At 38.4% G+C, this 25,170-nt stretch overlaps 1 protein-coding gene across 4 annotated transcripts in view; it reads left to right on the forward strand.

Moving 5' to 3' along the window:
* The first annotated feature begins 583 nt into the window (after positions 1-583).
* LOC117415454 (xylosyl- and glucuronyltransferase LARGE1) overlaps positions 584-25,170 on the forward strand; it is an 80,977-nt gene continuing 56,390 nt past the window's right edge. The window contains exons 1-3 of one of the 4 annotated variants that reach the window (XM_059026939.1): positions 584-1,912; positions 13,984-14,188; positions 20,876-21,061. In XM_059026939.1, coding sequence (XP_058882922.1) covers positions 20,962-21,061 — 100 coding nt within the window. In that variant the 5' untranslated portion in view covers positions 584-1,912; positions 13,984-14,188; positions 20,876-20,961. Of the gene's footprint in view, positions 1,913-13,983; positions 14,189-20,875; positions 21,062-25,170 lie in introns of those variants that run through there. The other 3 variants (XM_034025813.3, XM_059026940.1, XM_059026941.1) reach the window with 3 other exon arrangements.

The following is a 25,170-nucleotide window of genomic DNA, read 5'->3' on the forward strand; positions in this document are numbered from 1 at the left end:
ATAGCTAGGCTGTCTGACCATTTATCAGTTTATGTAACAGAAATGGTAGCTATTTTATTTGCAATAATTAAAATAGCGGAATTAAAAGTGTAAAAGGAAGGTTTTATTATAATATTCAGAAAGAGGTTAATGATAGTTGGTTAAATAAGGAGTTGGGAAGGAAAGAGGAAAGATCTTTGGGTAGGTTAAGTATTGGACATACTACTTGAATGGTCGTTTATTTAGATGTGATAAACATATCAATGATTTATGTGAGAAGTGTACAATTCAAGACACGGTGGAGCATTACTTAATAAAGCGTGACAAATGTGAAGAACAAATACAGAACTTGTTGGGAAAAGGGAAAGAGGAAGGGTAACGAAAAGAGAAAAGATAGTAACTGAATATATTAGGGAAAGAGGGAAAAGCACGAATTTAAAACGATGTGTGGAGAAAATAGACTATAATTACGACAGACAGAGGGCGCTAATCATCTAAATGTATAGATGGAATGCCCTGCTAAAAATAATACAAAATTAAAAAAAACGGGGCGGGGGCGGCGGCCGTTGTTATGGAGCTGTCTGTGCTGTCGATTGGACGATTCCTGCTTTTTTTGCTGGGGGAGGTAGCACAGAAGGGATAACGTCTGAGAACGAGTTACTCCCAAACACTGATAGTACACACAATCACTGCAGCCCAGATTAGGGAAACGGCTTGTCGGCTAGCGTCGGTGGCTGTGGGAGGTACGCAGCGGAGGAAAGGGGAAAAACACAGAGGAAAAAGGCTTGCGACTGCCGATCAGAAGGCCTGGTGGAAACTGAACTTCGTGGTGGTGCTTTGCTTAGTTCTATAGTTACATTTTTTTGCGACGTCCGTTAAAGCAAAGGCCGATCAGATCCAAAAAAGAACGGACTGCAATAACAAGTCGAAAAATGAGTGCAAATGCCGTGTCCCCTTTTAGAAAAACTGTATTTTTTTGCACCTCAAGGCCGCTTTTTTGATGCAACTACAGCAAAAGAACAGCGTTTTTTTTCCCTGTCTAAATTTAAAAAGGCTGATTATAAACGGAACCTACAAACCCTGCACCCTAGTGATGATATACAAAAATAAGAGCAGAAAGCACGCAAACAATTCTGGTTTTCTGTTTACTTTGCAAGAACGGCAAAAAGAAGTGAGCTGCTGGTACTGACTGAGCGATGCATCAGATCTCTACAGCTGGGCAAATCGAGAACGAAACAACGGGAAGAAGAGCAACAGCCATCTGGACCATCCAGTTTGTCTCTCCTTAGTGAGACCCTTTCATCACCTGACAAGCCGGTGCTCTGAATATATTTCCCGCAAAAGGAATGTACAGCGTGTAATCCAAGATAGGATAACAAGGTAGATAACTTTGAGACTAGAAAAGCATTTTTGAAAACCCTGCTCCATGCATTCAGAAACCATACTTAATCTCTATAATATTGTATTTACGGAAAAACAATACCTTGATATTATTGTATCAAAGAATGCAAAAATAAATTGGCAATGATAAGAACTTGGACCTCTTTTAAAACAAACAAACAAACAAACATAAACAACCACCCCAATTCATACACAGCTGCGTTTTGTAATTTAACAGTAACACCCTTGGTGTATTGCTCAGACAGAGATTTAGTCACCGGAGTTAATTTGCAAATATAAATGCCACCTAATCGTCGAGTTGAAAGCTGGTTTAGAACAATGTGAAATTATTTCGAGCATCAAGTGGGATAAAGACGGTCCGTCCTGCGTTCCACTGGGTCCTTTAGCTGCTGTATTTTGTTTCGTCCAGACTTTAGTGGTGCATTTTTTGGATGATGATAAATACTCTTGCAACATCATGATCGTGTTGACCCAGGGCATAGACTGACAGTGCTGCGAAGCTTTGATTTTAATTCCTGCAACTTCATTTAAGGTAAGGTGTTATGCAAACTTATACCATTTTACTAATCTAGTAGTGTTTTAAAAGCCTTTTATAATATAACCCAATGCACATTGCATTAAAGTTGATTTTATAGCCAGCACACCTTGACGGACGTTAAATCATTATTGCCCATAAGTTTCGACAGTTTCTTTAAATAATGATTTTAATTTGATGTCGTGTAACTCTGGGGTGGAATCATCAAGGTTCTTGCTCCATCTCAACTTCTGAATGTAGTCAAGCATTGCTGTTGAAGAGAGTAGTCAAAAGAAGTCTTCGAGTTATGATAAGTTGATACAGATCTGTTTAGGAAGCTTGTTGTAAATGCAAAAGAGGTTGTACGGAATTTGAATGAAGTTACACCGAATGGCTATTGCACTACTACTTTAGTTTTTTTTTTTTGCACATTTTAATTAGTAGAGAAAATGTGTAATCATTACTTAAGTACATTTTGGTTATATCTGGATGCATATAGCGGTATATATTGTGGGTTTAAATGTAAGCAGCAGAGAAATGCAAAAACATTTTGGAGTTGACAGTTTTACGTTTTTGTGTTGTAAAATAATTTGACCACGCAATCGTCACAAGTGAGACCAGAAAATACAATGTAAAATGGACCTGCCATAACACTGTCAATAGGTTGCCTGCCCACTGTTGACAGCCAGCTCTGTTTTGATGAGACCAGGCTGCAACCTCCAACCACATGATACTTTTTGAAAGTGTCATATTTTCTGTCTTACCCATTGTGACTGTAACTTGCAGCAAGGAGTTTTATTAGAGTACCTTATTTCAAAATGTCAGGGATGTAATGTTGGAACAATTGATTATGATAATAGTATAAACACTTTGTTTAATATGTATTTATTGTACTGAAAAAAATAGATAATCGTATCATCTATAACTAAAAAGGAACTGCTCCATTGTTACCTATGGGGGTGTTGAGTGCCACTGCAAGTGCGCATTGTAGTATAACTTTAATCCAGCCCCCCATGCTGTTGGAGAGTGGTGGTATGGATCTAACGAGGGAAAAAGTCTCAATAATCACTAATAGGAAATGTCATTATTGTCCAACCCTGCAGGAATACTTGCAAAACAGGTAACCCAAGCCAGTGTCCTCGGGATTCTCTCTTTATTTTTTGTCCAAGTCCTGTTTTTTTCTTTCCATGTGCTTTGAAAAGGATCCTCAGTTTCTTTGTGACAATGCAGCCTGATCTTTAATGGTACGGTAATGCTTGGTAATGTAAAGCAATTAGATACCATTTGAAGCAGAACATGCAATTTAAAATGATTGATTATTATCCATTACACAACAAAACAATGCTAACAAAGAAAAATTAAACCTTAAAATAGGCTGTCTGCTTGCTTCGAGGTGTCTTTTATAATTTGCTGGCCAATTGAGATCTTCAGGGTTTCAGTACGAGTACCAACATGCGTAGTCAATCCTGGCAAACATGAAACGCATGGGACTAGATAAACTGTACTTCTATACAAATCCTCGCAAAGGCTGATCAAAACCACTTCTAATTATTATAATCCTACAATAAGATGAAAGACAAAAATGGATTGACATTTTTTATTTTTATTGGATTTCAGGCTTTGCATAGAAGGACTAAACCTCAACATCCAATTTTTTTTTTTTTTTTGGAAAAAATTGAATCTTGCTCTGAAGTGGCATATAATTAGCTGGCACTGTAAAACTTGTAAAATCCTCATCAGACCTGTTCTAATTTATTCACAACTATGAACTGTATTACCTATTGCTGCCCACGCCAGCTGTACCCTTGCAGTCCTCCAGTACTGAAAGAATTATTAAAAATGAAAGTCTTATTGTGTCTGATTACCACCCTTCTGTCTTCTTTCGGCACTTCTTTCTCATTGGCTCCATAACAGCTGAAAACATTAGCTCCCCCAGGCCCACCCATTACTGTGTCTTTGATGTCCCGACCTGTACACTAATACATGCTGGCACACAATATGAATACAGACATCTATGTATACAAGGTATTGCAAATATATATCATTTCCCTTTCACACCTTGCTTATTTTAAAAGTATTTTGGCAAACCCATATGTCTTTATCAGTAGAGGCTTAGTAGACATTGGATATGGAGTGTAAGGCGCTAAATTGTTGGTAGCATTTGACAAAAAAAAGTCATGCTTCCAACATGGGCTTCAAACCTTCTTGAATATGTAATAAAAATACACAACAGCATGCAAAATTTGAATGCAACAGGGGCATTTCCAGGTTGAAGTTTTTTCAGTGTCACCAAAAGGTCAAAGGTTTTAATTATCTGTATCATCAACTAATGTGTGAATTATTATAATCATTATTTTATTATCATTTAACCAGGTATGTAATTGATAGGTATGCAATTACAATAAGCAGAATGCACAGCTATACAAAATCTGTTATACAAAGTCGGTACATTAATCATTTTGAAACGAAGTGTCACACCCACACATTGCATTATTAGTCACGTACATCACAGCTTGTAGTGAAGACCTTTTTTTGAACAGCTTACAGGTTTTCACATCTCCAAACACAATTAAGAAGATATGAAAGTGGGATCCTTGCCAGAATAAAGCATTCACCCCAGCTTGAAGACTTTTTTTCTGACTGCCAAGCCAATATAGGTCTAGATGTGAAATGACTTAGTTCTGGTTCCAAATGTATGAATTCACAACCCAGAATGTACTGGTACTTCAACAGTGATTTGTGCTAATTCAATATTGTATTGTTTTTTGGTTTGGTTTTGTTACGCATATGCAACAGATGGATTTACCAGTGAGCAGGAGGATGATGGGAAATGTAGTTCTGAGAGGTCCATGCGGGTACATGTAATGCAATCTTGAGGCAGGAAATGCAATTTAAAAAGTGGTCAAAATGTAAAAATAATAAATAATAATAATTAAAACAATACACTTTAAGTTGCTTCTTATTCAATTTAGAATTGTAACTCATGCTTTTTCCCTTCAGACACAAATAAAACTAATGATGATGTGGTGAAAAACCCAATCTCTACTTCCTGCCCCATGAGAATTAGAATAAGGTGCAGAAGAACATTTAATCCTGCCTGTGACAGGGTACTCCCCGCCCCTGTGCGTATTTCATCCATCCATTATCTGTAACCGCTTAATCCTATAAAGGGTCACGGTGAGCCGGAGTCTAACCTGGCAGACACAGGGCACAAGGCAGGACTACACCCTGGGTGGGATGCCAGTCCATCGCAGGGCAACTAGGGGGCAATTTAGAGAGGCCAATCCACCTAGCCAGCATGTCCTAGGACTGTGGGAGGAAACCCACGCGAACAGAGGGAGAACATGCAAACACCACACAGACAGACCCCTGAGGCCGGACTCGAACCAGGACCCTGGAGCTGTGAGGCAGCAGTGCTAGCCAACGTGCCAACCGCGTATTTCATGTTTTGTGTTATTTTGTATTTGTATGTGTTTTATTATTATTTAAATGTACAGTGTTGTGTTTATTTAAAAACATGCTGTTCTGTTGTTATCATTGTAAAATCGTGAGAATGCGTGGTCAACAGTGAGTGATTATTGACAAACTGGCTGTTGACCATGCGTACGAGAAACCCCGTGTCGAATGTGGTCGGGGAGATAAACTAGGTAATTGATAGCCAGTTAATCCCTCTTCCACAATATAAAAACCTGCAGCTTTGGCTGAACAGGGTATTTGTGTTCAGAGGCGGAACAAGAGACGTGAGACAAGAGAGTCGATAATATTAGAAAGCAATTGCTACCCGTGCTGGTTTATACTTGTTTTTGTTTCGTGTCTGTTTTGTTTCTGTCTTTATTTTGGCCACTGTGCCCTTTTGTTTTGGTAAAGTGTTTTGTTTCTGTTTAAACCTTTTATTTTTCAATAAATCTGTGCACCAGCACATTCATTCATACCCTAGTGCTGTCTGTGTCTGTCTACTTCCTGGCCTGACGTCAACACACGAGGCAGCCTGTTCACACTGCCACATTTAATCTTGCTACAGTAAGTTAATTAGGGACATGGATGGCAACCCACTGCAGTTGAGGTTAGATTTAATAAGCATGTAGTCCTTTATGACACTCGCAATTGTTCGTTGTAACTGCAAGGCTATGACTTTGAGACTGGATAAAGTAGGACAGTAAGAAAAAAAAGAAAATGCTACTCAGCAGGTTTGAAATTGCGCGTTGTTGAATTTGCCGAAATACGTGTTAATCGCAATACTGAAAAACAGTACGTGGCTGGAGACAAAACAAAGACAAACTTAAAATGGCCAAAGAAAAACGAGCTGATAGAGGAGGAAAGTGTTTATGGCCTGACGTAGAAAACATTTTCTTTGAATGGAGTACAGCTGGAAATTTAATGCAATTGTACTGCACCGTATGCAACACTAATATGTTTTGTTTACTGGTTATTAAATGGTGCACTGTTTCATACTTTTCTTTTAAATTTGAATTAATACAACACATTTTTAAAAGCCAATGCAGCGGGAACTATTGTCTAAGTATGGTTTTCGAAATGTTCAGTAAAGCAAAGAAGATATGTTCTTGAATTTGTTTGAGTACTTGATAAGCTAAAATAAAATACCAGTAGTTTTAATACAGATGTGATGTGCAATGTATAACTTGATTTTATGCTCTGTTAATTATTACTTTTTAAATTTTGAAAAAAAAAATAGTTTCTAGCAGTTAACAGTTACAAAATCAGTTGTAAAAAAAAAAAGTATTTTAAACACAAAAAAAGGTGTTTTCCTAAAACTGAAGTCTCAAAATGATTAAGACTATATTAGTTAACATTCTAATGATCACAATTAAGTTAGAAATTGACATCCAATATTTAAGATCTAGTTAATGATTAGTTCTTAGTCAATCTACATGGTATCAATTAAATATCTCAATTACATGTATCTGTTAAAAATACTAAGCATAAAAACAGATCATAATTCATTTTCATTTTCTCACATTAGCTTCTCATTTTGATTTACCTTGCAGAATAATTCAATCAATAGTGGAAGCAATCGAAATATATTCATTGACAATCACAATTGTTATAATTAATAGTTACATTGCGTCAATTGAAGATAAGAACTCAAATCCAAACATTCATTGAGACCATCTGGTTCCATAGTTCTGAGAGTGAATATCCAATAAGCTTCTCCTCTTAATAGTAATTTTATTTTACAATATTACCTCCCCTATCTGGCAGTACCATTTTTCAAGTGCTATGCATTTTAAAGAGTCTGAACCATGTTTCATTGCCTGATAATGTCTAGCTATTGCGTAATCTGCATTATTAATACAGATAGCAGCTTTATGCTCCACTGTTCTAATCTTAAGATTTCGTTTGGTTTGTCCAATGTATGCAAAGCCACACAGACATTTCAACATATAGATGACGTGAGTTGTATTACAATTAATAAACCCCTTGATTGTGTATTTTTGACATGTATGTGGATGATTAAATTATTTCATGTTGTATGTATTAGGGCAATGGATACATTTACCACAACGATAGTTGCCATGTATGGGTGTTGTTAATCAAATCTCTATAGAAGGTGATTTATACATTGAGGATACAACTGAGTCTTCGATATTTTTACCACGTCTAAAACAAAATCTCTGTGGAGTAGTGACAAATGTACCAAGCTGAGGATCGCATTCTAAAATGTTCCAATGTTTCAAAATAATTGTTTTAAGATCATTGGCAGTATGGTTAAATTCAGTAATAAAAGTAATTCTGTCCTTGCTTGGTTGCTTATCCTTAGTGGTTTCAATCACGGTCTCACGTTGTAATTTATTAGCTCTATTGTAGGCAGTTTGTATTAATTGTGCTCTTATAGCCTTTTGCAAGAAAACGATTCTGCATATCCTAGAGCTTTCATTTCATAATCAGATGTTTTATTACATATGCGTTTTAAATGTAAAAATTGCCTGTATGGTTTATTTTTGATCATGTCGTTACTAGCATGCAAATTCGTGTTCCTATCGATTAGTTTTTGGAAAATTGATATATCGAATGTACCCTTAATGTTGATAGATATAAGTAAATCTAAAAAAATGTATTTCAAATGGGCTATGTTCCACTGTAAATGTTAAATTAGGATTGTTATTATTTATATAATCTAATCTTTAAGCAACAGTTTTTCCAGCAGGACAATGCAAGACCACACAGTGCTAGGATTACAATTGCACGACTTCAAGAAAACAATGTCGAGGTCTTGCCGTGGCCAGCTTTTTCTCCTGACCAATAGAATATCTGTGGGACCAAATCGCCAGTACCATCCACAAGAGTCCCTGACCACATTCCGGTGCCTCCTTAAGACTCACCTCTTCAAAGAGCACCTGTAGAACTCCTCTGTTTGTATCCTGGGACACTATCACCCTTCATGTAAATGTGCTTTATTTTGCTCTTATCTGCCCCCTATTTTACTGCATTTAATCCTGTACTTCAGAATACTGTAATCTGCCAAGTGTTTAACCTGTAGTACTTTGTATTTAATCACATCCTGATGTAACTATCACTATTTAATCATATCCTGATGTAACTATCACTATTATCTGCTGTATTATTGAATTGTGGTTTGTCACACTTGTACCTTGCTTGAACAAAAGTTATTGTATTCTTGCTCTTATTGTATTACTTGTATTGTAACACTTGAAATGTATTTGCTTACGATTGTAAGTCGCCCTGGATAAGGGCGTCTGCTAAGAAATAAATAATAATAATAAAATAATAATAAAGAGACAAAGAGACAACCGTGACCAGCCAGTCTTCGCCAGCTGGCTGCAGCTGCACAGGAAGAGTGGCGGAACATCCCACAGCAGTCTATCCAGAGGCTGATCAGGTCTATGCGTCAACGCTACCAGGATTGTGTTAATGCTCAGGGAGGTCGTACCCGATACTAACTTTTTAATGTTTTCATTTTGACGGTGTGTCACGTTTCACACAGAAAACTTATCATGATTCTTTGATCTGTATTTTTGTTCACATTTTCTGTGATTTTGTTTGATATCTACGTTTTAAAATATTTGATTAAATCTGTTAGACCTGAATGCTGCGTTTCTTTTGTGCATCAGTGTGTATATATATATATATATATATATATATATATATATATATATATATATATATATATATATATATATTACACACATATTACTCTGAGCAGATTTGTCAATCCTCTTGGTCTGCTTCTCATTAATTTACTGTTTTGTTTTGCACAGGTATGGGACTTCCGTTATACATCAGTATGTTGTTTGGGGGGTTTAGAGGCATAGCAGCTAAAAGCACCCTGTATGCAGCTAATAGGTAGCCAATATTTAATAGTAATAGCAAAGTTTGAAGACCGGAGAGATTGATTTGGTAGATCATAAACATAATCTACTCCCCTCTGAAGCATCAGTAAAATGTGATTTCTTTTTGCAAGAAAATCAGTTTTTCAATACAATATGGTAAACTTGAGTTTGATATGTCTTTACAAACACAAATTGAAATGCAGTAAAAAGCCACTTCACAATTCAGTCCATATTTGCACATACTGAGTTCAAATTTGAAAGCCATCCCTTTATTCAACATTTAGGTCACCATCTAAATGTTGAATAAAGGTATGGAATGAGGGTATGGAACCAACTCCCCAGTAATGTTGTTGAAGCTGACACCCTGGGATCCTCCAGGAAGTTGCTTGATGAGATTCTGGGATCAATAAGCTACTAACAACCAAACGAGCAAGATGGGCTGAATGGCCTCCTCTCGTTTGTAAACTTTCTTATGTTCTTATGTTCTTTTGCCATACAGTAAGTGTCTTAAAAGCCTGTTGTTTTACCTCTGTAATAAGACCAACATGCTGCAAAATATTTTAATTTTTAAAATGCAAACTCATGGAAATGTAGTCACATCAGTGGTATAAATAACAATACGTCGCTGTGTTGGCGTTCCCTTACCCAAGTCGAGCGTTCACAAGACATCCTTTAAGTGAAGTAAATAATCACAATGTTTTTGAACAGCCAGAATTTCTTTCTTTTAACAATACTGTATTGCCTTCTTCGCAATAAAATGTGAGACCTACAGTGTGTCTGCAGCTCCGGCAACCTTACCAGGTTGTTATATTGTGTAATATAATTGAAAATTAAAATCGAACAAAACAACAGTCAAATCTTCTATGACCAAAGACGGTGTAATTTAAGTGGTTCCGTTGCCATGAGAACGAGCTGTTGACTGACAGGTTGGAAAGTTGGTCACTCATGATCCCTTTGGCTGTTGAAAGGGTTATGGCAGTGTTATACTTGCATAGATAGCACAATTTTGTGCTGGTGAAGGGGGTCTTTTTAAAAATTGAGACATCTCTGCGTGTGTGGTAGTGGCCTGTCTCATAGATGGGGAAATCCAGTATAAACCAAGACATTCTCAAGACCAGTACAGTAAAGGGAGATGATATTAGCTGAGTTATTTTAGCTCCTTGATGCCCTTAACATAATTCTACAGAACCCCCACAGCATTTCACCTCTAGCTACACTGATTAACGTATCGCCATTAGTTGTTCACAGATTACGAAGGGGTATCGCCGTCATTTTTGGATGCTCGCCATTCACTGATAGGACTGTTCTTGCTTCACATATGCAGCCTCATCAATCCTACCAAATACATCTTGGACGGGGTACTGTAATTGTGCTGTGTGAAAAACCACTACTCCTGCATTAATAGCCCTCCATTATACTTGTCTTTTTCTGTACTGTTACTGTGCTGAAACCTAACTCGCTGTTACTGTCCTTTTCACATCACAAGCAGAACATTTACATGCGCTTCTTTCATCTCTCAACTTCAAAGGGATTTAATGGGCAGATTAAATGGCTATTACTGAAAGTCAGCATGGTAAAGTAAACCAGAAGTGAGAAGTGACTTAACGGAAGCACTAAACCACTTGCAAAGGAATCTGCAAAATAAACAAGTATCAGAACTATTGGCATTATGAGAAAGTATATTATAAATGTGACCTACTGTACATACGGGCTAGCACCTACTTGCATATCCCCAGACTCTCAAAAACTTAAAGAATGTCAGTAAAACATGTCATCATGATTAGATCATCTGTTGTCCAGATAGATGTAAAAATGTAAGTGTGGCTTTAGTATAGACGTATTTGTACTGCCGCTATATCTCTGTTGCCAGGGATATGTATCCCCTGTAGAGAACAAACACAATGTTATACAATACTGTTTATGACCACACATGATTGAACAACAGTAAAAGTAAGAGATTACACCTATGCTCACTTCAATTTCTCTTCACGGCTGTCAGTCACATGACTGGTAACTGACACCCCTTGATAGGCAGTGCTACAAAAACAGCATCTGCTGGAAACTAACAAATGCTGTTGAATTTGAGGTATTCTGGCTGAATACAAAACATTCAATCAATAATGAAAATGTTCCTTCAGAAACATCTGTCAGCTTTATGGTGGGTTTATGGTTTCAGTAGACAGTATGTGCTGAGGCTGTACTGTGCAGATAACGTGTTCTATGACAGTTCTAGCAAGAACGAATTTGATACTGGCACCAATAGTGTGAATTCACAAAGTACATACAGTTGTCTGTATGTACATGACTTACATTTTTGCCTTATCTTAACTGCTAATCCATGTCTGATGAAAATGAGGATTCCAGAATCCCTTAATCCCCATTTATAGTACATTTTATTGTATTCTGTTGCTATAGAGGTCATCCCACCCTGTGATTGTGTCTGTTATTTCATTTGAGAAGTTCTCAAGATGCATCAAAACTCCAGGAGATTACTATTGGACAATAACAGAAAGAATCTGTCATTTCACTTTGTGTAAGGCTTTTTTTTTGTGGGAGCTGGTCATTTTCTAAAAAAATAAACATTGAAAATGGGAATAATTAAAGAATGAATAACAAGCCTGTGACAGGGATGGCTTTGTGGTGACGTCAGGCCAGGTGCAGGAAGAACACACACAGGCAGTACTGCAGATGCAAAGGCGTTTGCGCTGTTTTTATTTAAATAACAAAAATAAATAAAATATTCAAACAAAAACACTGCTCACAGAGCCAAATACAACAGGTATACAAAAACAAAATCACAAACACAAAATACTATGGTCAGGCTGGGCAGTAGTCTTCACTGATCCTACTTATTTTTATTTTTATTCTTGCACTCCTCTCTCGCTCTCGCTCGCTCCTCTGAGCACCCACCCCGAGCGTAAAGAGCTGCAGGCTTTTACACAGGTGACCCTCCCGATTAGCAACAAATTAATCACTTAATTTGGGAGATAGCCACCTTCTACTAGGTTTTTAATGTGGATGGGGCTTCCCATCCATGCTGTAAACCAATAACAAAACATACGGTTTCATCGTCATATTTATAAATACATCTAAATAAATCATAATACAAAATACAAATGCACAGGGGTAGGGGATACCCCGTTCTAAAAATAAACAAATACATTTGTTTTAAATAATACCTTACAAGCTAAACAATACATTTAACAGAAGGGCTTCTGCCCTGCCTCATTTTCATATGCAGGGCTCCTAGCCCTGTCACAAAGTCCTAGATTAAAACAAAGAATACTGTCTTCAGCACAGGGCCACAGAGGCACTGTCCAGGTAACTGCATGTGAAAGGAGCCTTTAGTTAGGGCTCAGTTAAAACTGGTTCTGGTCTTAAATGGAGCACTTTTAATCTACGGTAACAATGGTGCCACGCTGGGGGTCCCTCTCACCTTCGTTGCTGATTTCCCTTTTTTTAGCAACGACGTTGGTAGAGAAGTAGCTGTATGTCTTTCTGAACTTAAAATATGAAAACACCCTCAAAGGCAAAGGAAAGTTCTCACTTTCTGTTAAAAATGCACAGTTGTGGTTTTGAGAGTTATACATATTTTAAGCCTCTGCTTGGTAAATGCTAAGATGGAAATAAGGCCTCCTTCGCATAGCTGTTTGGTCCATTATTTGGCTGCCTCCACGCAGATTCTGGGGGGTTGGCAGATGTGATGGAAATGGGGTGAAGGAGGAGGAAACAGCTGTCAACTGGGATGTAGCAGTCAGGTTGAGCAATAAAGGCCTGTACGCCCAGTTGCAGATTCTTATTATGGACCAAAAAAAAATGATAAATGTTTACTGTACTATACATGGTGTAGTAAAGTTTAGTGATGGTATGAAAAATTCCAGTGAAGAGTGGTATAGCATTGTGAAAACCATTTACTAGTAAAGCACTGCATGTAGGTACTGTGGCATGATGCAAAATACTCACTATCTTCTACTACACTATTTTGACACATGTTCAATTTCATGCTCAATTTTCAACTAAATGTAATTCTTAGATGACTGTACATTATTTTATAGTTAAGCATCCCTGTGAGGGTACCTTGTATATGTTTTCCCATCCACCACAGTGGCCTCACCTCAGGATCTCATAAACCATTTTGACTAGCAACTGCATGTTTTCAGCAATATGGCAAAATCTAATGGCACCCTTTACTTTGACAATATTGGGGTCATGTGACTTTTAGTTCAAGATATTCCCTTCATACTCAGTACATACAGTAGCTGTGCTCTGTCATTCTTTTGCTCAGGTTATATAAACCATGACCTTGACATTGACTAGGGATGCAAGCTGGTTATGATCGTTTGCATAACAACAACATTAATATATATCATGTTAGAAGGGGTGTAAACGTGTGGTTGGTAGTGCACAGGTGTAGAGGTGAGGCAGTGATTATGAATAACAGACCATCAACAGTTCAATGGTCAAAACAAAGCTTTATTATTGCTTTTAAATAATACCACTGACTATACACAACGATGTGTACCACCAGTCAAAACCATGGGGTTCAGTCCCAAACTAATAACACACACACACCTTAAAACACCTACACAATCACCAGTCCAGCAGTGAGTGCTCCAGGTGTAAGTGGTGTTTTGAACAGTGAGTAACAGTGCAGTGCAGTCCGGGTTTGATGCTGGCTGAATAGCGACAGCTCCCAGATATTTAGCCGTCTACAAAGACAAACACAGTTAGCAAAACACTTAACACTCACTCTCTTAATTATTTCCGTTCTCTCAACAGGGTCTTTCCATAACCATAGCGAAGGAACAGATCACTGGGGCCACTTCCCCTAAATACCCTCAGTCACGCCCTCTTTCGGTGGCATGGCCAATCAGTCTACCGCATTCAGGCGCTGACTTCTGGTATCGTGGCCCCGCCCCCTTCCTGGATGGCTGGCTTTCGACTGACCTTGGAATGAACTGCCCAATTCTCTGTGTCCTGAGAGGTCAGGAGGGAAATTGTTGATTAGGATTCGTTCGCTCTCTGTCACAAGGGGGCATTTATTTAATTTTGTAATTTGATTTATTTTTATGATTACAGTGACAAGTTTGTCATGTATTGTTATTGAAGTATGCAGGATACGTTTCAAGTAAACATAGTGGGTAATACATTATAAAATTAATACATATTATAGCATATACAGCGTTTCCACTAGGAAAAAACGATCCCATCACAGTGACTGGTCACTAAATATTTTACCAGGCATCATTGTCATTCGTGTGACACCTGTCTATTCTTAAAGTGATACACATACACGTAGTTATGGAGAATAAATAGGTATACTGTAGGTGAAAAAAAATCATGCATTCCTTTAACTTAGCAGCCTTATATTTAATTAAGCCGAAAATGAAAGAACATAGTTTATTACAATTTGTTTTCAAAAGTTGTCAATATATTTTCTTATTTAACATTCTTATTTCGCTTTATAATTTCTAATTCAAATATTTTACACAAAAGTTCTTAGTGTAACTGAAAACCACAGGTATAATATCAGCGTGAAATAAAACATTTGATACTGGAAAGACAGTAGGGTGTGCAAGCTTATACATAAGACCAGACTGGCATATCTAGAGAACACATAAAAACAATACAAAAATAAACTGCACTTTATGCTTTCATTTCAACGAATACATGTGGCACAGTCAATCAGAATCATCATGGATGAAAATGAAATAAACAAATCCTCCCCTCCAGGAGGAATGAAAGGAGGGGGCGTGGATTTAATCAGCCTATCAGTGACTTCCATTGTTAACAAGCCTTCGCTAAGGCAAGACCTGCCAAATCACTCACTAATTTGATTTCCTGTGCCTTTAAGGGTGTAGTCTTGAGGCGCAGTAGAGGCACACTCATACGCTGTTGTTAGTGGCAGTCAGTGTTTCTAGCTGCCCATCACAGACCTTTTGCTGCCAGTCAAACTGACAGATGGCTTCAGTCTGTGCCCGTCAACTAGCTTTTAAAACCATTTCTGACGGGTAATTACTAGTTCACGGAAACGCTGATATATGAAATAAACTGTATTGTTTTGTTGGTTCTCTGTTTAGAATAGAAGATAAATATATATTCTGACCACTGGCTCTGATTACTCCGGCCTGTCATGTCTGCGGCTTCAGCTGAGTGTGTTTATACGTCCTGTTCCCAAGGAGGTCGCTGAGTGACACTGACACTGGGGGCATTTACAAGAAACACAAAAAGCTTAAAACAATCTCCGGTAAAATGTATTTATAAAAAGAACTACAGTATTACCGGGTCCAGATGTGATGTGACATCATCACACACAATTGATTAGATCTGTGTAAAATGCCATCCACCTCCTAGTGAAGCTATGTCACAAATACCGTATATGAATAGAACTGCAGTTCAATCCAGTTTCGGTCTGATATTCTTCTAAACCAGAGACCAGCTACTCAGAGAAAAAAAGCTTTTCATCAGGTTTTTTTGGATCAACCAGCGGTGATCAGATGTCAGGATCCAGGGGGATTATCTGTTCTAAACAGAAGTCTTACCAGTGACCAAGAAGATACAAAAAACATAGCAAATAACAATAAAAAAATGCTGCCTCCTCCAGTGTGACAATCACTGTACAACAGTCAGGATTTTCATAATTGGGTGGCATAAACGCACACTAACATTGGAAGATATTTTTTGGCTGAATGGATTGCTCGTAATAGGAAAATATCTTTTAGATTGCAGTAAAAATTTTATTTTGTGCAGTTGGATAAAAGATGCATCTGTTTCTCATGTTCAATTATACAGTAAATAAAAAATCACATACCAGAAATCAAGCATTACAGAGTTGTTAAAATTCCAGAACATTTCATCCTTTGTCCAGATATCATTGTGTGCATATAACATATGGCACAGTTCTAAAGTTACAAAAAAAAAAAAACACAATTTCATGTTGTATCGTAGTCCCTGAGTATTTTGAATAAGAGACATTATTTCAGGGGGTCCTCCAATCGGCTCATCTGGTAAAGGCATGACTGTGTGGTGTGGCCAGGGCATGTGTTTTACAGATCTGAAGAATGACATTTTGTCACCCTTGGGCAACTTGAGATATAACCTGTTATGTTTTTTACGTTTACCCCACCTCATTTGTATAGCTAACACTAACAACTTCTATTATGACCTGAAAAATAGTACCATAGATAGTCTACCACCCTCAACCTTCTTACTGGCCCAAGTGGTGTTTGCAACCTCTACAATCCACATTAATTGATACAATAAATAGCTATAACATAGTTTCATTGGTTAGAGCTATTATAGAACATAGTGTCTTTTGAACAGATAACCAAGAAACCATTAAGGCCAGTCAAATGCACTCGGGCCACTAAAACTGTCTTGAGTATTAAAACAAAAATATTAATACAGTGCTCCAAGTGGCATTTAGTGTTTTAATGCCCTTAAGTACAGTTCGTTTCTGATCTTCTACATGATTGTGGCTAATGAGATTGTCTGGGTTTTCATCATCCTCATCATCTCCTGGAGCTGTACGCATGAGAATGTGGCAGCAACTGATAGAATGGCATGAGCAGAACATCGTGCATGGTAACTGCGTTACTGCAGCTACATCTTAGTTCGGCAGGGTGTGTCACTTTCACATGAGCAGTTGACCAACTTCAGAATTTCTGGAGGTGCTAGTGATACATTATCAGGTACAGTTACAGGCAGTAGGCATTTGGAAACCACAACTTTACAATAGCCATACTGTGACGGGTCCATTTCAGAGGGATTAGGTTTGAGAGCACCTTTCCACACACAGGTTTGGAAATGGGCATGTTTCACATTTTCTTGGAAGGATTTATCTGTCGGTTCTAATGAACAAAGCTTTGGCATTTGAGAACAACTTCCCATTTTAGTTACCCACACCTTTAAACGAGCCTCAGTAGTAGACTTACATTTAACCTGGATATAACAAGCTGTCATGAACTGTGATGCTTGCCGACTGATATCAGGTAACTCTGCAGTGGGGTCACCTAGCAATGAGAGGGAATGGCCGTCTATTCATGCTTTCACTACTTTACCTTTACCTATATCAAAACATGCTGTAGGCTGCAGTGTCACATCCGCTCAATGCATGTGCTGCTAGAACATCTGGTATGATGGCTTCATGCTTGGATACAGATTCACCAATATCTATCACAGTCCTGCCTTGAATAGGTGACTCCATCACAATTTGCACCACAATATTCTGCAAGAAGTAGTAATGCAGTAGTAGCAGGAAGACATCAGTATCATCTGACAGTACAGTTACTCGTGTGAGCCCTTGTTAGAGTAGTAAATGATCTGTTGATAAGCTGTGACTGACTTACCCTCAATTTTATTTCTCTAAGATCTAAGTGGTGCTTTTGATACTGTGGACCACCATGTTATTGAATCATGTTGAAGTCTCAGTGGGATTGTCAGGTGTCATATCTTGGTTCAGGTCTTATCTTTCTGGTAGGTTTCCGTTCTTCTCTGTTGGGGAGGTGAAATCAGCATTGTCTGAAGTTGTCTGCGGTGTTCCACTGGGTTTATTTTAGGCCCTTTTATTATTTTCGTTATAAATGTTACCTTTAGGTGACATTATCCGCAGACATGGAGTAAACTTCCATTGTTACGCTGATGATACTCTGCAATATTTGTCTTTAAAGCCAGGAAATACTTCTGCTGGGGTATTATTAGCTGCTTGTCTTGCTGACATCAAAACAGAGGCTATGCTGGTGGGCTCTGAGAACCAACTGAAACATGTTGGTTTACTTGAGTTAGACTTTAGCAGGCTCTCATCAGAACTAAAACTAGAAATGAGAAATATAGGAGTCCCTGATCTGTTGTTCGAGACTCGTATTAGGAAAGTTACTAACCTCATTTGAGAAGTATAGCTAAACTTAGACCTATTATCTCTGTATCTGATGCTGAAAGACTAGCGGATGCCTTTGTTTTGTCTAGAACTGATTATTGTAATGCACTTTTCTCTGTTTTTCCGAAACGTATGGTGTCTCGCTTACAGCTTATTCGAAACACTGCTGCTAGAATTCTGACTGAAACCAGAAAAAGTGAACATATTACCCCTGTTTTGGCCTCTCTGCATTGGCTTCCTTTGCCATTTAGAATTGATTTTAAGATTTTGCTTTTAAATTAAGGATTAGCACCCAGTTACTTACAGGAATTATTGACCCTGTATACTCCCAACCACACTCTTAGATCACAGGATGCGGGGCTGCTGGTTATTCTTAGGATAAATAAAAATAATACCCTCCCCCTTATCACTGGCATATTAAAAATAACAGAAAAAAATAATTTAGTATCCAAGATTCACAAACTGTTAGGGTCTTTAGATGGTGATATCTGTATTCCAATAGATAAGTGGAACAGAGATCTCAATATCAGTGGCAGTGTAGACTTCTGTAAAGAAATCTGTGCACAAACCTTCTTACTCTCATGCAATTCCAAAACTCAACTCATTCAATACAAGGTACTGCATAGGACCCATTACACCAGAAGGCAGGGCTTGAATTTCATTTCTGTGTGCTGGGGGGATTTCCACCTCCGAAATTCTAGGGGGGAATGGCAAAAGAAAGGCACTTTTGCATATAAAAAACTATATATATATTTTACTGCATCATCATTCACTGGTGTTACTTTAAAATAAGCTGCTTTCAGGAGACCTAACAGCTGTTAATCACTGTGAGACAGAGAACATTGCCATTGTCTGACATTAATTTTTTGCATTCAACAGAAGAAAAAGGTGCTTTCCTTTTTAACCAGCGCTCCATTCCTTTTTTTAACTCTTTACACTCAGCCCTATTTCCGCCTGTTTGTCACTGTTTTCATTTATGTCTGTTTAACTACTGGATAGTTTGTGCCGCATGCATGTAACTTATCAAATGAAAGGGCCACAAAATGTCCTTTCATATTATGTAAGTAGCAACAGGATCAGGCATACTATATGTGGTAGAGATGAGAATATATGTTAAAAAAAAAAAAAAAAAAATCATGTTTGGTCCATAGATGGTTAAAAAAAACCCAACAACAACAAAAAAAACACTGCACCATTGAACCTCAATATGAAATTAACATGGGAGGAGCGGATGTGATGAAAGGCGCTATAGAAATGTGAATAATTGTTGCTGTGCAGCAAAATTGCGATGCGTATTCGTTACACATTAGATGTAAGTACAATGCGTAATTAATATTTTTCAATGCGTAAAACACCTGATACACAGCTTATCTGGAGCATATTAATTGTAATTACTGTATCTGAATCTACAAAGAAAAGTAAGTTAACTCACAAAAAGCTATACTGGAGCATTCATAATCCTAGCACAGGTGACACAACTTCTTGACATCCAGTTTCTTATACTTCTCTGACCTGTTCCACATAGCAGACCGACAGTTGGTAGCCATGGCTCACTTGGGGCCATACAATATTTGCACTGAAATATCTGAAAGCATACTAATGCCACAGAGAGAGGCTGCTGCTGTATGAGAGAAACATTGGCATACATTAAACAAACGCTTTGTAACCAGCACATTTAATGTAAGTGTAAACAGTCACACTCACACATTCCAATTTAGTTGGCCTCTAATAGCACTGTATTCACATATTATTGATGCTGAACACAATAGTAACTGAATTTCTTTAAATTCAACATTTCACTTTGAATTAAATCAAATGGTTCACATGTTTAAAAAGAAACATGTGCCTTTTTATTCACATTGCTAAAAACACCATCACTGTTTTCCATGAGTCTGTTTCATATTGTGGTATGAAGTGTCAAGTCTGTGATCAGGGCAAATGTTGGCCCAACACAATTTTAAGTCAAGGTGCTAAAAAGGGGCCAGAGAATGTATATGAAATGAAAAGCTTTTACAGTAAAGTAGAACCTCTCATGTGCGATTTAATTGGTTCCAGGGGTCCATCAGATATCTCAGAGGGAATCTTTGTACTTCATTGTAGTTGCTTTATTACCATTGGAACATTATAAATTAACAATGTCATGCACATCAGTGTTTCTAAAACACAAACGTATGGTACTTCCCATATACTATACAAAGACAATCTGTGAAATGTATTGCAACACAAGCACTATCTGGCAATTTACAGCATTCCAACAACCGTTCATACCATGATTTCTAAATCTATGCCAAGTAATCTGAAAAATTATATTTTTTTGACCTTAGGGAAGCTACCAGAGCAAAAGACGGGGGAGGTAGTGGGATGTAAATATGCATAATGTCATGGTTTCAGATTCTAGACCTGGGTTTCAGAACCACCTTCAATGAAGTATATTATTAAAATGATTAGGAGCAAGGAGTTTGACGTTAAATAGAAATTCCTCCCTTTTAGCTGCATGAACAGCTCCTGTTAGTAAATCTACAGACTTGGGTCTGACTTATTCATGCTGTGATGAGAAGTGTGATCAGTTTAGAACAGGGACCTACTCTTTCAAGCCCCTGGCACCAGGTCATTTCAATTCTATACTGTAACCAGAAAAGTTCTGAAACCAAGGACTGGGTGCAAGGCTCATGCAAGTTTCAAGACCTGTTTTACATATAGTTTACTATTTATTTGGGAATTCCAGGTTTGTGTAGATTTGTGCATGTGGGTGGATTATGAAGTTTCTTTTTTTTTTTCCTCTCCTGTTCTCTACAGATAGTGCCATGCGCCCCCCTGGCGACCAGCTCTTGCCCACATAGAGGTTGTGCTGTGCTCCAAGTCCCCCGCACGCTCCACAGACAATGCTGGGAATGTGTCGTGGGCGCCGGAAGTTCCTTGTTGCCTCTCTTGCCCTTCTCTCCATTCTCACCTGGCTGTACCTTTCTGTTGGGAACTTCCAAGGTAAGACCCTGCAGCATTTCATATCATTTTCATGATTTAAGTCAATTGCTTGAATTTCACATGATTATGCATGTACAAAAGTACAAAAACATACATTTTAGTTAAAAAAAAAAAAAAAAAACCCCACATGACTGCTACAACAACACTGGATCCCCAAACTGGAGAAGACAAGCTTACAGACACTTTTTTTTTTTTTTTTTTTTTTTTTTTTTTTTTTTTGACACGTACGTGTGAAGGGAACTGAAATGTACTCTGTGTCAATCAAAAGTTAGTACGTTTTTACATCTTGTAATACTTACTGATAATTGATGACAGCTTATTTTTTGGGTTAATGATCGTGTTTTCTGGTAACTCGACATATAACTTGGTAAACTGTCAGTAGAAAAGGGGTGCTTATCGGTTACAATTGCCCATTGATGCTGTAAAGGTCTTCAATATACTTTTGTTTCTCCTTTTTGTATTCAGTGATTTTATGTGTCATTTATAGGTGTATATGGAAATATACAAAAGTGGCCAACGCAGTATTTTAAATTTGACAACAAATGATTATTATCTAGTAACATGTTATGTTGAATAGACTCTGTACAATGTACAATTTATTTACAAAGTCTGTTCAAGCCTATACCAGGGGTGGCCAAACTTCCTGACCCCACGAGCCACATACCAAAATGTCCATATGGTCAAGAGCTGCAAGACACGTACTGTAAAACATGAAATGTTTGCGAGAGCAAGACATTTTAAATACTAGCATTGTTGTGCAGTAGAGTAGTTGTTAGGCTATCTCTTGATGGCGGCAAAATACATAAGAACAAGGGATAGAACATTGCCTACAGCTTGTGTAATTTGTAGTGGTGCAACCAGCACCCTAATTTCGTATTCAGTTATCGTATAGGCATTTATCAACGATAATGGATGCGATGACATTTTATTTTTCAAAATAAAGAACAAACATTTGATTTTTAACAGAAGATTCAATAACTGAACACTGTTGTGCATAATAGTTAACAAAAAGGCACAACTTTTAACAAAGTTTAACAATTGGAAAGAATATGCACGCGTCCGCATCAGATGTCCCTTTAACCGCCGCGGTTATACTCATACCTAAAACCAGCGCAGGCAGTCATTATGACGGTTACATTTTAAACAACACCAATGTTAAAATGAAAGACAGACTATCGGTTACAACTGAAAAGTTTTATTCATGCACATCATATCAAACATCTGCACAGCCGAAATGCTGTATTTAAATGAACAATTAAACGTAAAATGGTTTATTTTCTAACTTACCACATATAAAGCACTCCTTCAAAAAATGAAAAACTATAATAAAATAAACGTTTCAAAAGAAACTAATGTGTAAACAGGTATATGTACATACAAAACTGTAAAAGCGAATGTATATAATAATGATTGTCTGCGGCGGTTTTAGGTATAACCGCGATGGTTCTAGTGTTGTAATAATATAGAAAATACTATATTTTAATAGAAGTAATTTCTATCTGAGCTATCGTTGTTCATCACCGTTAACATTTTATGTCCAAAGGCAAAGCAAAACATTTGAATTAATCTCACAAATCCTGACTAACTATCGTACTAAATTCAGCTTCTTTTTATATAATATTGCCGTATAATCCAAACACATGTTTTGAAACAAAAGCTAAATCGGTAGAGTTAACAGATTCTGTCCAGTAAGAACATGTAGTAAGTATGATAAATGGATGAGAATGATTCCCCAATAAGAGCAAATACAAAAAAACATGATTACCTATAAAATCCCACCTCAGCCACTGACTCATTGTGTGACCCTGAGCAAGTCACTTAACCTCCTTGTGCTCCGTCTTTCCGGTGAGACGTAATTGTAAGTGACTCTGCAGCTGATGCATAGTTCACACACCCTAGTCTCTGTAAGTCGCCTTGGATAAAGGCGTCTGCTAAATAAACAAATAATAATAATAAAAGAGTAAAATCAAATACAAGATACAGTTATAGTTAGGAGCAGTAGTTGATTGTGGCAAGGTATGGAGCAGTTCAGTGCAAGTACAAGTTTATGCAAGAACTGGTACAAATGAGTGCCATATAGTCCAGTATAGCTGAGAGTTGAGGTTTACAGATGCTGTCTGAACAGGTGTGTCTTGAGGAGGCGCTGGAAGGTGGTCAGGGACTGAGCAGTCCTGATATCCGTGGGTAGGTCGTTCCACCACTGAGAGGCAAGGGTGGAGAAGGAGCGGGCTCTAGAGGCAGGGGAGCGCAGGGGGGGTACAGCTAGTCTGCCATAGGTGGAGGAGTGGAGGGGGCGACAGGGGGTGTAGGGAGAAATGATGGAGATACGGTGTAGGGAGAGTCTGGAGATAGGAGGGAGCAGAACGTTCAAGACAGAGATAGGCAAGTACAAGAGTTTTGAATTGGATGCGAGCAGTGATAGGGAACCAGTGCAGAGAGCAGAGCAGCGGTTCTAGCGTGGGAGAAACGAGATTGGGAAAAGACAAGGCGAGCAGCAGAGTTTTGGATGACCTGGAGCGGACGGATGGCAGAGGCATGGAGGCCGGCCAGGAGAGAGTTGTAGTAGTCAAGGCGGGACAGTACCAGGGCCTGACAAATCCATCCCCTGTTCATCCTCCTCTTGCCTGGCATGATTTCTTCTCTTTCTTTCAGAACAAAATTGACACCAACTATTCTACGCTTTCCTGTCACACACCCAGTATAGTACTTGACCACCTTGACTCCCCTCCGTTTGCCTCTCCTGTTCTCTCCTTTACTGATATCTCCAACATATTGCTGAAATCAACTACTGCCATGTACCCCCTGGACCCCTGGCTGACAAATCTTGTTCATCTCTGTGCCTCTGATCTTGCTTCTTCCATTATGCACACTCTCAACCTGTCCCTGATTTCAGGCTTGGTTCCTGCTGCCCTCAAGATTGCCCGAGTAACGCCCGTGCTCAAAAAATCCTCCCTTGACGGGGCTGTCTTATCTAATTTTCGTCCTATATCCAATCTTCCTTTTCTCTCCAAAACTATTGAAAGGGCTGTAGCCAGCCAGCTCATGAAACATCTTGCAGATAACAATCTGCTGGAATCTCTGCAGTCTGGCTTCCTGCCGCATCACAGTTCTGAAACTGCGCTGCTCCATATTGTAAATTGTAAATCATGTTTAATGCTGATGCGGCTGCTCCCTCTGCTCTTGTCCTCCTGGACCAAACTGCTGCTTTTGACACCATAGATCATAGCATTCTTCTTGACCGCCTTCAGAAGTATGCTGGGATCTCTGGAACCTGTCTATCCTGGCTGTCTTCTTACCTATCTGGATGCATGCATTCATCTCCTCTCGACTCGACTACTGCAGCTCTCTTTATGGCGGTCTTCCGTCACGCGCCATAAACCGATTGCAGCTGGTTCAAAATGCCGCTGCTAGGATCCTTACCAGATGTAAAAAACATGCTCACATTACCCCCTGTCTTGCCCAGCTGCACTCGCTACCTGTAAAGTTCAGGGTTACTTTCAAAATTCTCATGCTTCCCTACAAGGCCCTTCATCACACAGGTCCAGAGTATGTATCCAACCTGCTGACCTGCAAGCTGAGGTCCTTTGACTCTGGCTTACTTGTCATACTCAAGCAAAAGTGCACCACACTCGGGGAGTACTCTCATACCCAAGCTTCAGTGCGTGTAGCTCTCACAGTCGCTTGCTTCAAATCAACTCTCAAGACCCACTTGTTCTCTCTTGCTTTCAATGCTCTTTAGCCTATATCTGCCTGCCTATATTTGCCTGCAATACATCAAATACAAGGCTACTGCATTTAATGTATTTGCATTGATTTTTACTGCTTGTATTTAATGTACTATACCCTGTATTTCACTGTATTTAATGTATTATACATTGTTCCTCATTGTCTTGTAAAGCGCTTTGTGATGGTAGTCCACTATGAAAGGCGCTCTATAAAATAAATATTGATTAACTGATTGAACTAGGAGCTGCATGGAGTAATCGTTGAGGAAGTGGCGAATTCTGCATATGTTGCTGAGGAAAAAGGCACAGGAGCATGCCAGAGTCGAGATGTGCTGAGAGTAGGAGAGGGAGGGGTCAAGGGTGACACCAAGATTCTTGGTGGAT

This window comes from Acipenser ruthenus, chromosome 7 (genome assembly GCF_902713425.1).
Source record: "Acipenser ruthenus chromosome 7, fAciRut3.2 maternal haplotype, whole genome shotgun sequence".
NCBI classification, from domain to species: Eukaryota; Metazoa; Chordata; class Actinopteri; order Acipenseriformes; family Acipenseridae; genus Acipenser; species Acipenser ruthenus.